At 40.1% G+C, this 14,225-nt stretch overlaps 1 protein-coding gene across 1 annotated transcript in view; it reads left to right on the forward strand.

Annotated features, from left to right (window-relative positions):
* The window catches only part of AGBL1 (AGBL carboxypeptidase 1), a 274,834-nt gene that overhangs the window by 39,879 nt on the left and 220,730 nt on the right, over positions 1 to 14,225 (forward strand). Inside the window, exons 7-13 of the mRNA XM_074155673.1 lie at positions 3,878 to 4,043; positions 5,012 to 5,076; positions 7,799 to 7,915; positions 8,902 to 9,503; positions 11,484 to 11,567; positions 12,597 to 12,683; positions 13,053 to 13,201. Of these exons, the coding sequence (XP_074011774.1) occupies positions 3,878 to 4,043; positions 5,012 to 5,076; positions 7,799 to 7,915; positions 8,902 to 9,503; positions 11,484 to 11,567; positions 12,597 to 12,683; positions 13,053 to 13,201 (1,270 nt within the window). The remainder of the gene's footprint in view (positions 1 to 3,877; positions 4,044 to 5,011; positions 5,077 to 7,798; positions 7,916 to 8,901; positions 9,504 to 11,483; positions 11,568 to 12,596; positions 12,684 to 13,052; positions 13,202 to 14,225) is intronic.

The raw sequence follows: 14,225 nt of genomic DNA on the forward strand, positions 1-14,225 counted from the left end.
AGGTGGGATGAGGTGGCCAGAACCAGCAGATCTTTCAAAGGAATATGACCTCTGTTAATGAGAAGTCCCTGGTCTACAGAAACTTGAATAGGGTGGACGGCAACAGCTGCTTGAGGGTAGATGTCAGCTTGTTCCCTTTCGAGAGCCTCCTATGGCCTGTGAAGCTTTCTGAGCTAACATCTCCTGATAGCTCAGCCTGGGAGCAACCCCATGGAAAGTGCAAACATGGGGTCACCTTGGGTGAACAAACAGGAAATGACACACTAAGACTGCAGTGAACACTGATAACTCTAATCCTTCCAAAGGTTAGAAGTGGAGCGGAAATGACAGCTTCAGGGGCCTCCAGTTTGCTTTGTTTTTCCTACTGTGCTCTACTAGGGACATCTTGGAATGGAAATTACCAAGGTTAATAGATTCAAAGGTTGACATTCCCTCACTTCATCTTTGGGATATTGTCAGTCTTACAGTGTCTCTCCAAGACATGAGGTGTTGGGAGGAGTCTGGCAGCCCTACAAGGTCTCACTCATGCTCTTCCCTACTGTGACAAGAGGTAGAGGCTGCTGCTGCTACTAAAATCTTCATAATCTTCATGGTAGATAGAAAAGGGGAAATCTATTCTCCTGAAAGGAACTGCAGTCTGTAGTAAGAGAGAAAGACAGGGCAAGATAAACAGCTCCTGTTTGGGAGAGCAATGTCTCTTTGTGTGTAGACAATATTTTAGTGCCTTTAGGAATTTTCTTGCTGTGTTGATTAGCCTTGACCAAACTGTGAGCAGCTAATGAGATTTTAAAGGTGTTAAAAGCTGGCCAGAAAAGTTCTGTTGAAACTTTTTTAATTTTTTCAATCTATTGAAATGGAAAGTTTTGCCAAGATGAGTTTGTTTTAACAACCTCCAGTGAAACTCCTATTTACAAGGCTGGTTTTCAATTGAAACCTCTCCAGCTGCTTATTGTATGGGCTGATGGACAGCTGAAATACCTGAGCTTTTAATAGCCCTTAAGCCTATGTCTTTACAGGAAGAGGCTACAGTTCAAAGACTGTCTCCTTACATAGATTAGAAGTGACTGCTACTTTGAGGAGAATTTAGAGATGTTTTGAGTTCCACTTCTACCTGGAATGAAAAATAATTTTAGATAATGAAATCACTCATGAAAGGCAGCACTTTCTGCTCCCATTCCTTTTTCCAAGCTCTGCTTAGACTTTCACGGTTGTTAAATGGTATATTCACATTAGCCACTGGCTGGCTTTGTGTGCAGTGGCAGAGAGCTGCCTACTCTGAGACAAGAAAACAGGTCTGTATCCACTTTAGCAGAGACTGGTGCATGGAACATTATTTTGCTATTTTATCACTTATCCATCTAATTTTTTAGGCTTGCCTGGTTTTTCTTCAGCCTTCCTGTACTAGCGTCTACTGTAGGATAATATTATTCAACATTATTATCCAATATTATCCTATACTTCACTCAGTATTTCCCAGTAGTAGCATCCATTAGCATCATTACTTTTTGCCTTACCATCATATTGAAACCTCCCTTTTTGTATACATCACATATGTATGATAATATCTGGACTACTCCAGATTCAGTAGAGAAAAGATTGAGTGTGGAGGCTAAAAAGCAGATCCCCTGAATTCAGGTTAGCTTTATGTGGGTTTTCTAAGCTAAAGATTCACTCTCTTCATTTGTAATATCCCACTGCAAAATAAGCGGGAGAGTTTACACACATACAAAGCAGTTGTCTGTCTATTTCTCAGGTGTCAGTAAAAAAGTCTTTTCCAATACAGTGACAGAACATTTTTCAGTCATCTGTAGACTGCGTTATCCTGGAATCTGAGAGCACTTTATGAACAGTAATGAAAACAGTCCCTCAATTTACCTCTAAGGTATCTGAAGGCTTGTTTGCACTTGTAAGCTAATTTGCTGTAAAGAAAAATATGACTTTCAAACAGCATCACTGAATAACTCAATGTGTGGAAGCTTATTTTCTGGAAGAACATGTGTTGTTCTTGACTATCTCGATTTACTTGGCAGTGAATTAAGATGGCTGGCCCAAGGCAGGCATTTGTACAGTCCTGTGTTCACTGTTCCAGTAAAACAAGAACGGTTTTTGTAAACTGTAGTAAGACCGTTCAAGAAAGTTGTTCTGCTCCTGCATGTAGACAAACTTACTTTATCTTTCCTTTAATAACAAGCAAAGGCAACCAAACACCACATGAACAAACAAATAAATTGAAACACTGGAAATAGAAACCAGTTCTCCTTGGTGTTTGCTCTAACCACAATAAAACTTTCCTTGGAGGTGCTTTCAAAATTTTCTTCTCTCTCTCTCTCCCTTGTTCCTAACAGCCAGAGATCTAGAAATACATATTAAGATTCTTGTAGTGAGTCTTGTAAGCATGTCAGCTTTAGATGATTTTTCTAGCCTCCCTACAGGAATCCTGGTTAATCCCACTGAGTCTTATAATGCCATTCAATCATACATGTGAAAACAGAATAAAATCCTGTACAACCAAAAAAAAAAAATATAATACCTAATACAGCCATTTTTCTGTTCCTGATTATAATAGGTACTTTGGTCATCGTATTTATTGGGTTTTGTCCAGCCCAAATCCTGGCTATGGGCTGTCAGACAATGGCACAAAATACCTATTTTGCCCTCTGGGCTGTTCCATTTTATCTGTGCTGAAGGGATGCCAAAATATTAAATGGTATTAGAAAGTATTATAACATTCCTCTTTTGCCCTATAGAACATTCATGCTGCTTGTTTGACTTACATTCCTGTTATGATGAGCTAAGTCTTAGTCCCAGACCAGTAAAGATAACATGCTGATAGGCACGGTGGAACTTAGGTAGGATATGACATTGATTGGTCAATCTCTCTGCTGGAGGCTGTGGTACAGATGTGCTGGGCTTGGGGAAATCCAATGGCTTGGTTTTCTGAGCATTCCACCTATTGGTTTTAAACAACTTCACCTTTGTGCAGCAGCTGTAATTTGTTCATCCAAACTCTGTTATATTGAAAACATATACTTACTATGATCCCCCAGAAGGTCTTTGCTTTTAGTTGTGGGGGAAAGGGAGTGGTTCTCTTTGCAACTAAAGACCAAGGAGTTCACTTGCATAGCATGGTAATAAAGCCACCAAAGTATTCTGTCTTCAAAGTACACCTGGGCTTTCACAGCTCCTAACACCTCTGCTTCCTGCTCTGGATTACAGGAGTAGAAAATATGCAATACTGCAGGAATTCAATATTTTATGACTAGGTAATTAATATGTAGTGATCTTTCAGACTAACTGTTGGGCCTAATGCGTGACCGTATAGAATAAAGTACAGTGGGAATGCTCTCTTTGAATATAGATTGTGTAGATGAAGTACAGTGAAATAATGGTGTAACTGTGCTAGCAACCTGTGTTAGCGTTGGCATGATAGCTCTGAGTGTGGTTGTGGTTAAGATGCACAAGCACAATTTTTGGCATGCGTTGGCATCTTTTCAGTGCTACTGTTACCTGTGGTATTTCAGCTTATGCTACCATTGTGCCTTTCTTCAATATACCCTGACTATAATGTTGTAGAGCAGAGTGTCTTCTATATGACATGCAGCAATGGAAGTCCTCTGAGGTCCAGGCTAGCCTATATTTCTGTAAGAAATTGTTTACAAGAACTTGAGGTCTTGCTGTTCCAGACATATTTCTTCTATGGTAAAAAGGAGGTGTGTCTTGGGGGGGAACCAAAAATGAGGAGGGAGCAGGAAAAAAAGCCATAAATATAAGGATTTCATATTCCAATCAGAAGAATGCCTCTGCTCTGGGGGATTTTGTGTAATAGGAGGACAATTGTAAGAGACAATTCTTAACATTGTTCTCCTTTTGTTCCTAGGACTGTTTATTTTGCAAAAATCTGGATCCTATCATAAGCACTGCAACTCAGATTCTGAGAAAGTGCTACCCCAAGGAGCCTCTGCCTGTAGCAACAGTAAGAAGTTCCTATTCCTTCCCGCTTCCTGGGAATGCCAAGGCTGAACCTCCATGTGAGGGGTGTGAAGGTAAATAAGTGGCTGAAAGATTAATTCAGTAGGAGGAAAAGGAGCCTGATGCGAGAATGAAATGTGGGATCTGGGGAAGGGAGTCTTGGCAGCCTAGTCCTGAGACTTACAGTTAAAATTAATCTGATGGCCTACAGTGTCACTCAGTAGAGATGAAATTATTCATAGGTCTTCTCAAAGCTTGGAGAGTCTGTCTGGAGAATAAATGAGAGAAGATTAAAAGGACCAAGGAGAAAAAAATCTTTCTATTATCCAAAAAATAATGGAACAGAGTGGGCATGGCAAATGCTGGAGATGCCATTGTTCCACAACAACAGAGAGAGAGACAGTTGTGCCTGTGCATGACTTGGGGGGGGACACTGCCCTACAGCTTTTTCAGCAAAGAATTGCAGGAAGTGTCATCTTTTTTCTTTTCTAAAATAAAAGCAGATAGCAGTCACACTGCATGAGTAAAAGGTGTGAGAACTTGCTGGAAAGCAGAACTTAAGCACAGGCAGGACAGCCACTCTACAGAAAAGGAGAAATGGTAGACTCCATAATACACACAAGCAATTTCTCTGTTGTTTTCAGTTTCATATGGAAGATGCTCAAATACTATAATGATGATAGCAGTAAAACACCCTAATCTAGATAATATAGATTAAGAGCATCCTGTAATATCATTGCAGCCAAGCAGAAAATCGCTGTATTGCTTTGTAATACGAGTTGGATCCATATCATGGATTTGTGCATGGTTTTCAAATGCAGTGCTTGAGTCCAAGAGAATAGAGCTTTAAAAAGTGGGAGGTTTAGTGCCAAATTCATTTATACTAGATTAACAAATGGTATCTGCTTTAATCAGGGTTGCAGTGAGTTGTAGTTTGAAGGCATGTGGCACACACAGGAGAGATTGCACATATTTCTGTGAGGGGCCTGAGAGAGATATTAGGTTGAAAGCCTTTGCCTCTACCTCTTTTCTACTTCTGCAGGTGGCTACGAGAGTGATGGAGAGGAAGAGGCTGAAAATAATGAGAACTTGGAGAATAAGGAGGAGGTAGGTAAATGAGCCATAGTTTCCTTAATCGTTCATATACTGGAAAGTAAAACTCTTCATTGTCTGTTTTGACATCCTGATAAACTAAGCAGAACATGTAGATATGCATGTGGTCCCTTGTAAATACACTATGTGAATAATAGAAGAATACGTGAAAGAAGAAAGAGAAAGCACTGCCTTTCACTGAAAAGAGACCCTTGCATTTATCTTAATTGCCATACTTGTCACCCAGGATGGTGAGGGTTTGGTGACTTCTCGTTCCTGCAGAGAGACTGACCAGTGACTATTAGAATCAAATGCACAGTCAGGGATAAATGATGGATCTTTGATTCCTCTAGGGGTATAGACCAGAAATGGCACTTAGTAGGGAAAAAATGAATTATCACCTAGGAAAGACTAACCCTCTTCTCCTTCCCATATTGGAGCATATTTGGGCTGTGGACCTACCCTAAGAAAAAGGTTAGTTCTTTTAAGCCACAGCTGGGCCACTTGAACCTGGATTCCTTCTTTATTTGCTGCTGTGCACAGACAAATAATATATTGAATTAGTCAAGGCTTCTGACTTCACCCTTTGCACTCTCCCTGGCATGACCTAACTGGCAAAAAAACCCAACCTAACAGCTGAGGATGAGAGTGCAAAATTTTTTGTTGTGAAAATACATACAAGCACATATGCAAATGTGAAGTAATGAATGCTGCTAATAAGTCTTATCCACATAAAGTGGTTTGGGAAGGCAAATTAAAGAAATGAAGTTGCAAATACGGTCTAATTAGATATGATTGAGACTTCTATGGAAGGGCGTTTTCATTGCTTGCTGGGTCTTTTTCTCCTCAAGTATGAAACTGATGTCACCCAATGAAAAAAGGAAGTTAAAAAAACCCAAACACATTAGTTCAGTGTCCTAACTTGCCCCTGTTTGGCTGTTTTTATCTGAATATTAGAGCTCGTCAAGATGCTTATTATGAATAAGGTTCATAGTGAATTTATTTCCCTCTTTAATTAGTTATTAATTCAGAAACAGATCCTCTATGCCTCTGAACTATTTATAAAGATTTACCAAGTAGGTGCTAGCAGAGCTTTTTTGCCTAAGAGCTTACTCTGAGTATGAGTTTAAAGTACTGTTTGTCTGGCGTGCTGGTCATATATCACCAGTGAACAATCTTTCTAAAGTGAAAACAAGTAGGGAATAGATAATGAACTTTCACTTTACCTTTTTTTGTGCGAGATATCACTTGCACAGTGTTTCCTGGTATTGATGTGATTTACAAACATTTTCGTAGGTACATAACGTGTATCTGTGCATACTAGGAACACCAACCAAACTGAAACTTGGCTCTACACTTCTATCAGTAACTGTTCAGACAGTTTTATGAAAATCAAAATCACCACATCAACCATCCATCCTTCCCAACACAAATCTTCAGCAAGCTGGGAGCTGCTTATGCATCATTAAGCTGTTACTGGCAAATCCTTTTAAACTGATCTCAAATACTGTGTGCAGGTCTTCACTGCCTTTTCAACTAGGTCCAAATAGCAGTTCAAACTCTGCTTTGCAATACAAGTGTTGCTCAGGTTTTGAAATGCCATGGATGCTTCTGCATTCTGGCAATTTTTATTTTTTTCTTTTGAATAACTGCTTTGGAAATTTGTCTATTTATCCAGAGCAAATAACTTTTTTTTTTGCTGACATTTGATGGGGCTTACTTACTAATGACGTGTTGAACTATTTGAATAAGGCTGTAGTGTAACGGCCAGTCATCAATGCCAGGTCTCCATCCTTCCCTCTTGCCCCATCTGTTCCTAGTTTCTTGTGTAATGACTGAATGCTTGACACAGTTTGGTTTTGGTTCTTGTGTCTGATATGGAGGAGGCTGCAACATCAATGCACAGTTGCCTTTGACTGTGGAAGTTTCAGATACAGTTCTTATCCCTGATTCGCTGATAGTGGAGATCTAAAAAGCTTTTTTCTATATAAAAATATCAAGAAAGTTGGAGAGTATAGAAGATGGATTGAGCAAGAGTTTCACAGATATTTATAAGCAGCATTCAGAGATAAAAATAAAATACAAGCAATTGGTGTCTGCAAGTTCAAAGATACAGATGTGGGCCTTTCTGTTTGATTGGCACTCAGAGGAATCACATGGTTGTCTAAATCAAAGACAGAAGTGTCAAGCTTTCTAATTTCGCTAATAGCCTATAAGGACAATTTTGCCTTCGATATACTTTGAGAAGTTTCTTGCTAAATATACATTTCTTTGATTACTGTTTCTTTGAATCAGAATATTACTGATTGTATCTTGAGGACCTGTGCTTACTGGTTTACACAACATAAGCAAGGGAATAGTTTATATGCTCAGAAATAACTAATAGGTGTTGGTGTTTCTTATTTTGAAACCTGCCAAGATGAGGTGCTTCTAAAGAGGTCCAAATTTCAGCCTTGATGTTTTTTTGAAACTATCTTTTCATGGTATCGCTACTTAGGGACTCAAATACCAAAACATCAAATTCCTTTTTCATGATGTAGTCTTTCCTGTTGTGCCTCTATTTTCCATTCCATAAAATGACTTTAACAGCCTTCATGAGTATGGAAAGAACAGTTATGGGACTTAATAAAGGAGTATGAAATCATTAGAAATCAAAGGTATTATCCAGAATATTACTCTAACAGTCATCTTGTGGGGCATGTTTAATATACATGCTATTCTAATTCTGTTTTTGTAGGATTATGACTTGGAGACAGATGTGAATAAGTTGAGGTCAAGGGCAGTGCTTGACCGGCCAGAGGAAGAGCTTGGACAATATGAAGCAATGTGTCCAGAACTCTCCCATAATTTTCAGGTACTACCATGGTGTGATTTCCTTTATTTGTGAACATTCAAGAGCTTAATATGTACTTGAAAGAGTACTAACAAGAGATAACTAGGCAAGGCTATTGCAAAAGGAAATGTAGATGTCTTATAGGACTAGAAAATGAAAGATTAAGACTTTTTGGTCTAGTGTATTGGTGTGAATCAAGAGTGATAGAAAGTGATGTTGTTTTGTGCACATTCGGCTGTATGGATTAACTAAGCACTATTGAATCAATTGCCACATGAAAAATCTGTCAGATAATAATTTGTATCCTTGCTGGAAATTTCAACGGCAATATCAAGATCAGAATGATATGTGGAAAATAAATACTGTCAACTAGTGTTCTGAAGGAAGTGATAGAGAAGATTGCACTGCCGCTGAGTGAAATGCACTGTTCAAATCATTGTTTTGTTGTAGTTTGGGACAAGAAATGAAGAGAAGTATTGCACTCATTACAAGACTTGGAATTTAGGAGAGCTGAAAGCCGTCATTCAAATATGAATCTGGAAAGGACCACTGGCTTAATGTATCTCCTGTAGACACAATGCTGTGACACTAATTATGACCATAAGTAGCCAAATAGGATCAATTTATACACTTGCATGAAAGCAGGGGTGGAGTTTTCCATGACAGATTGGCCTCCTCTACCCTGCTGTAACATTTATATTCTAAAAAACCTCTTTGTGATTTTTCTTCCCTAATTTGTTAGAACAATCATCTTTGGTTGGAGATGACTCACCCAGATGACTCAGTCTGATCCTTTTAGTTTCTAAGGACTACTGTTGAAACAGCTTTGTGGAGAAAGAAATTCTGGCAGGTGGTCCATGGGACTGATTTTACTCTGGCTGTCTTATTGGATGAGTTTTGGGAGATTTGTAAATATTTTTCTCTTTCTTCCTTGAAAGATTTTCTCTGGAAGGAGGCACAATCTGTCTTCAGTTTCTTTTAATTTCTTCTGCTTTTTAAATTTAAAGGAGCTTGAATCAGAATCTGAGGAAGAGAAGAGCTTGGAGGACAGGACTGAGAGTCTTCCCTCTACTCCCTCTCATTTCATTCCAAGTGCTACTTCTGTGAAACATCCACACTGCAGATGGAGAAACCAAAGTGTCACAGAGATGGGACCAGATCCAGGGGAAACGGGTTTTGAAGTCCCACAGCAGAGCTGGACAAAGAAGGAAAAATGCAAATGGGATCTGACTGATGAAAAGAGAGACATTGTAGAAGCAGCCCAAGATGCAGACTCCTGCAGAGGGGAAGATCCAGCCAGGAATCACATGCTTACTTTGCGTCCCCTCCCAAAAGAGGCTGCTTGGTACAAAAAAATGTTTTACCCTGAATGTGAGGCCTCAATCAATCCTAGTCCTGGAGGGAGGCTGGAGAGCTCAGACACAGTGACAAATCTTCTGGAGAAACATCAAGGGGATATCCCGTTCCACAGCCCTCGCTTCTACGTAGCTAGGGCCAAATGTGTGAAGTCCATACCAGACTACAAAGATATGGCATTCCCTGATTTCTGGGGTCACCAGCCACCTCCTTACAGCAAGCCCATGTTGGAGCGCAAGTACGGGGTTCAAAGGTGATTGTGCTTTAATATAATTGCCACAGCTAGGGCCCTCAGGCTCAAAACTGGTTTACGTAGGTGCTGATTGTCGCATCTCTGACCGTTTTAGGAAGTTATAGAATGAATTTTGGGCTATTCAGTGATTTGCCGCAAGGAGATAGGCCAAACAGCAGGATGATTTTATTTAGATTTCCTCCTGAGGAAAGGAAAATGGTATCAAACTGGATTATGAACAGGATTAGGAATCAGCAGGCTTATTTCCTATCTCTGACATGGATTTTCTGTGTGTCAGCGGGTAAATTGTGAACTCTGTGAGCTGCTTTCTTTGTCTCATTGGTGAAGGTGGTAGTGGCAACCTTGGAGTAAGATTTTTATGGTTTCTGTGAATCCATAAAGACTCACCTCTCTCATATTCCAAATTGTTATTGATTAAACTAGTTATTGGTAAAAGTATCGGTGTATATGATGGGACTCTAAACTGGTCAAAGCTCTGGCATAGATTTACTAGTGGCTTTTCCTTGAAGTAAGCAGACCAAAACCCAGAATGAGCTGTGAATCTGTGACCTTGTTAGAACACAAATGAGAACAAGTTCATTTGAGAGACGGAGAAGACTCTGTGTCCTTTTGGGATGTGTTTTTGCCTTCAGTATTCCTCTTAATCCAGCCACCTTTAGTGTGTACAGCGATGGTCCCATCTGGCTTTGTAAGGAAAAATCCTGTCTGTCCTCCTGGAGCTGTGTGTGTGTGTGTCAGGCTGTTCTTGGGAACCTCCCTGTCTACCCTTCTGCTGCTGTGTCCCCTCTCGCTCTCTGCCTGCTCCCTGGGGTCCTCCAGAAGCTTCTCCTCCTCCCCTAGCATGTGCATCTGCTTCTGGGAAGTCCCTCATGAGCTAGAGAGCATCAGTGGGGACAAGGTAAGTAAGCTGCTTTCCCTCCCTGCTGCCCAGCCTACTAGGAGAAGACAGCATATATGGCATACAACATGCAGAAAGAAATAAGAGCATATCTCCCCTATGGCACACTGCTAGAGGCTACGGTTTTTCTCCTGTTATTTCAGGTCTTCAGATGAGGGAAAAGCTGTATTTTGAAGCTGTGCTGGGAGAGGAAGCTCTTCTTATGACTACGTTTTTGTCTGTTCCACATGTGGCTATGTGCAATGACTCCGTATTTCCTTTTAGTGGCATAGGGAATTATTAGTAGATACCAAAGAGGCTGGATTCTGTGCTAAACTTTAAAGTTGGTTAACTCTAATCAAATGGTGTTTGTGAAGACCACTAATTTCTGACCTCTAGAGAGATAACGATTCTTTCTGCAGCAAATATAAAAGCTAAAAATCTTATTTAGAGGAAAAATCACTCTACCACCTTCTCCTTGCACTGTTGCTCTAAAAGATTTGCTTTTATGACTGTAATAACATGTGTAACCATACAGCTAAAATGGGAATAATCATATCAGGCTTCAGGGCATAACATGGTTGCTGCAAAGGTCAGGAAGAAAATCTGGTGTTCCACATTTGATCACCTTTAGAGATCAGAGAACTTCAGTTTAATAATGAGTAGAAATTAGCTTGATTTAGAGTCAACATTCACTACGCAACAGACTAGTAGGTTTATAAGTTATGGCAGCTATTTCCTCACGGGGCAAGGCTGGCCATTTGGGAGATTGACATTGACTGGGAAGAACTGGGGATAAATAAAGCTTGACAGAACACGGTAAAGAATAAAAGTCTTACAGAATCAGTCATTTAACCCAAAAGGCATCTTCTTGTAATGGAATGGAGCAGGAACTTTCTCATGGTAAAAAAAGTAATAAAATAAACATACAAATGAAGTTCACCTGGAAATAGACATAGAAATGCTCTTTTTTTACCAATCCTTCAAAAGAGTTTGCTAAGCCTCTTCATACTTCCTCTGCAAGATTATCCTATACCAAGATTCAAGATTTCTCACAGTGTTGTTACAATTTGCCTTTTTTTTTTTTTTTTTCTTCCCCCTAGGAACAAAGTACTAGATGATGTTCGCCGCTTAATCCAGCCAGGTGATGTGATAGACAGAACTGTTTTTGATTTAGACGAGCCCAGGTGGGTAACATAAATTGAGTACTGTAACCAGGGGCACTGTCAGTGCTGGGTGAGGTAGTGAGCTCAGTTTACTTGCTCAGCTTTGACAAAGGTATAGAAGAAATAATCTAGAGGTAAAGGCCCAACTGGAAAAATACACAGGAGGATTCCTAATACATAGCTCTGGGGAAAGAATTTATTTTGGAAGTCACTGGAGCAAGAGAGCCCCAAGACTTTTTATCTAGAAGAAGAAAATCTATACATAAAAGGGACTATATGGTGACCCTGGATATGCGTGCATTGCATGTAGTGATTTGGAAGAGAAGCAAGGAGTCTGATGCAGGGAATTGCACCTATGAATCCAGGCGCAGTCTCTCTGCACCCTGAAGCAGCATTTCCCATTGGGACTGGACTTGAGTGTCTGTACGGCAAGTCACAGGCTGTCGATGTACCCTGAAAAGCGTGGTGCTTACAAAAGGTTTCTGAAAACAAACATCCAGCCATGTGAACTGTTTTAAGAGCTCAACTATGGCCAGAAATTGTGGTCCTTGAGAAGATGTAGCATAAGACAGTTGAGAGGGTCCCAAATATAAAGAAATTGCTTTCAGAGGAAGGATGAGTAACTCAGCATGTTCTTTAGAGGGAAGAAAGGAGATTTGTGAATTTAAGGGTGTCTAAGCTTAAGGAGAAGGAAACTATAAAGATGAGGGAAGAGTAAATATATAGTAATTGTATAGAGCTGCCTTGTGCAATTAATAAATTAATGGGAGTAACTCAGTGGGGAAAGTAACTGGCATAAAGAAAATAAATATGAACTGGGACAAAAAGGAGCACTGGGAAAGGAAAAGATGATGAGATTTAGAAACACTAAACGAGTAGAGAAGGATGCTGCGTTGAATAGGAAGAGTATGGATTTACTCAGCTCTTGCTACTTCTCAGGGTCTTGCTTATAAAAAAATACAAAAACCTATATTAGTGCCTGAAATGTGCTAGGGAAGACTTGTCTTTGTAGCAACCTGGTACAGGTATCCTTGTTTTGATTTACTGCAGTCACTCAAGCCCAGGTGCTCCAGGCTGTCTGACATTCTTCTCCAAGTTTGAATCAGGAAACCTTCGCAAAGCCATCCAAGTGCGTGAGTAAGTATGCCTGCGGTGGCTGTGGCCCAACCAGCCCTTCTGCTGTGACCACAGCATGAAACGGTGGAGTTCTCCTGGGTTTGGAAAGGGTTGGCCAGGGAAGCAGGTTTTATGATGCACAGTTTGATGTCATAACACGTAAATGTCATGAAAGTAACAGAGTGAGAAAGCAGAACTTAAAGTTTTGATGTGACTAACACAGTGTGAGTATTTAATGGTGTGTTTGGGCCCCGCTAGTTTGACAGTGGTGGTTGACTCTCAGAGGATATTAATGAATTTGACGGTATAGCCTGCTCTCCTCAGCAGGCTCAGTTGCAGACTGGTGGGGTGTTCATGACCAACATTTTTTTTTTTGGTCTTCCTTAACAGATTTGAGTATGACTTAATTATGAATGCAGATGTCAACAGCAACCAGCATCACCAGTGGTTCTACTTTGAAGTCCGTGATATGAAATTAGCAGTTCCCTATCGCTTCAACATTATCAACTGTGAGAAGCTCAATAGCCAATTTAATTATGGTATGAGTCTTTGGGGAATTGGGAGAGTCTTCTGTTCACAGGAACATCTGTTTAATGTCATAAAGGTTTCTAACTTTCCGTGTCTATAAGGGAGATTGTAACTTTACTCTTACCTGCCCTGAAATCCACAGAAAGAGTTACTTTAGATTTGTCAAAGGACCCTTCTCTACCCTCAGAAGAACTGTGGAATAAGCCAAATATTGAGACCTGGGAGAGGATTTATGGGGGGAAAAGTGTTGTTGTTCTGTTTTCAGAGACCAGAACAGTGGAAGAATAGCACTGGGGTTGGGAGAGGTGAAAAAAAATACAATCTGTCTTAATTGAATGAGCAGCATAGGATTGGAAAGTGCTTCTAAGATTTAAATAAATACAGATAATCCTCAAACAAATATTCATGATTCTTTGATTCTGACATCTCTGCCTTTAGACCCACTGAGACTTCTGCTGATATTAATGATAAAAAAATTTCTGTTCCTGGCTGTCTTTGAGCTCCTGTCATAGCCTGTGGTTCAGGAGGAAGATAGCATTGCTTAAAAATAGGCAGGGAAAATCCCAGCTTTTAATATCTATTTTAGAAGAAAAATTATTTCCTTTGCAGGGAGACTGTGGACTGAATTCTTAGCTGGTATAGGATGGGGGTTTTTTTATTTGTTTCCATGGAGTTGTGTTAATTTGCACCAGCTCAAGACCTAACTCAGAATGTTTAATAAGCCCCTAATATCAAACTTTGCATTCCTCTGAAGCCCTGTGGATACAGCCTTCGACACCACCAGGAGAACTCTCTCAGGATCAATGTACCTAAAACAAATAGCACGAGGAGCTGGAATGACTTGTCACTTGTATTTGTGAAACTGGCTGGCTGAGTGGCATAATGAATTATAAGGCATTTGCTCTTTAACCCTAGGGGCTGGAGTTCAACTATTCATATAGATCCCGAATGACAATTTTCTTTTTTTGTCATCTTATTCTGCTTCCCTGAATTACCAAACAGTTCAATGTTGGTGTGTCTGGCAGCTTCCTGGAC

Source organism: Numenius arquata, chromosome 11, assembly GCF_964106895.1.
Source record: "Numenius arquata chromosome 11, bNumArq3.hap1.1, whole genome shotgun sequence".
NCBI lineage: Eukaryota > Metazoa > Chordata > Aves > Charadriiformes > Scolopacidae > Numenius > Numenius arquata.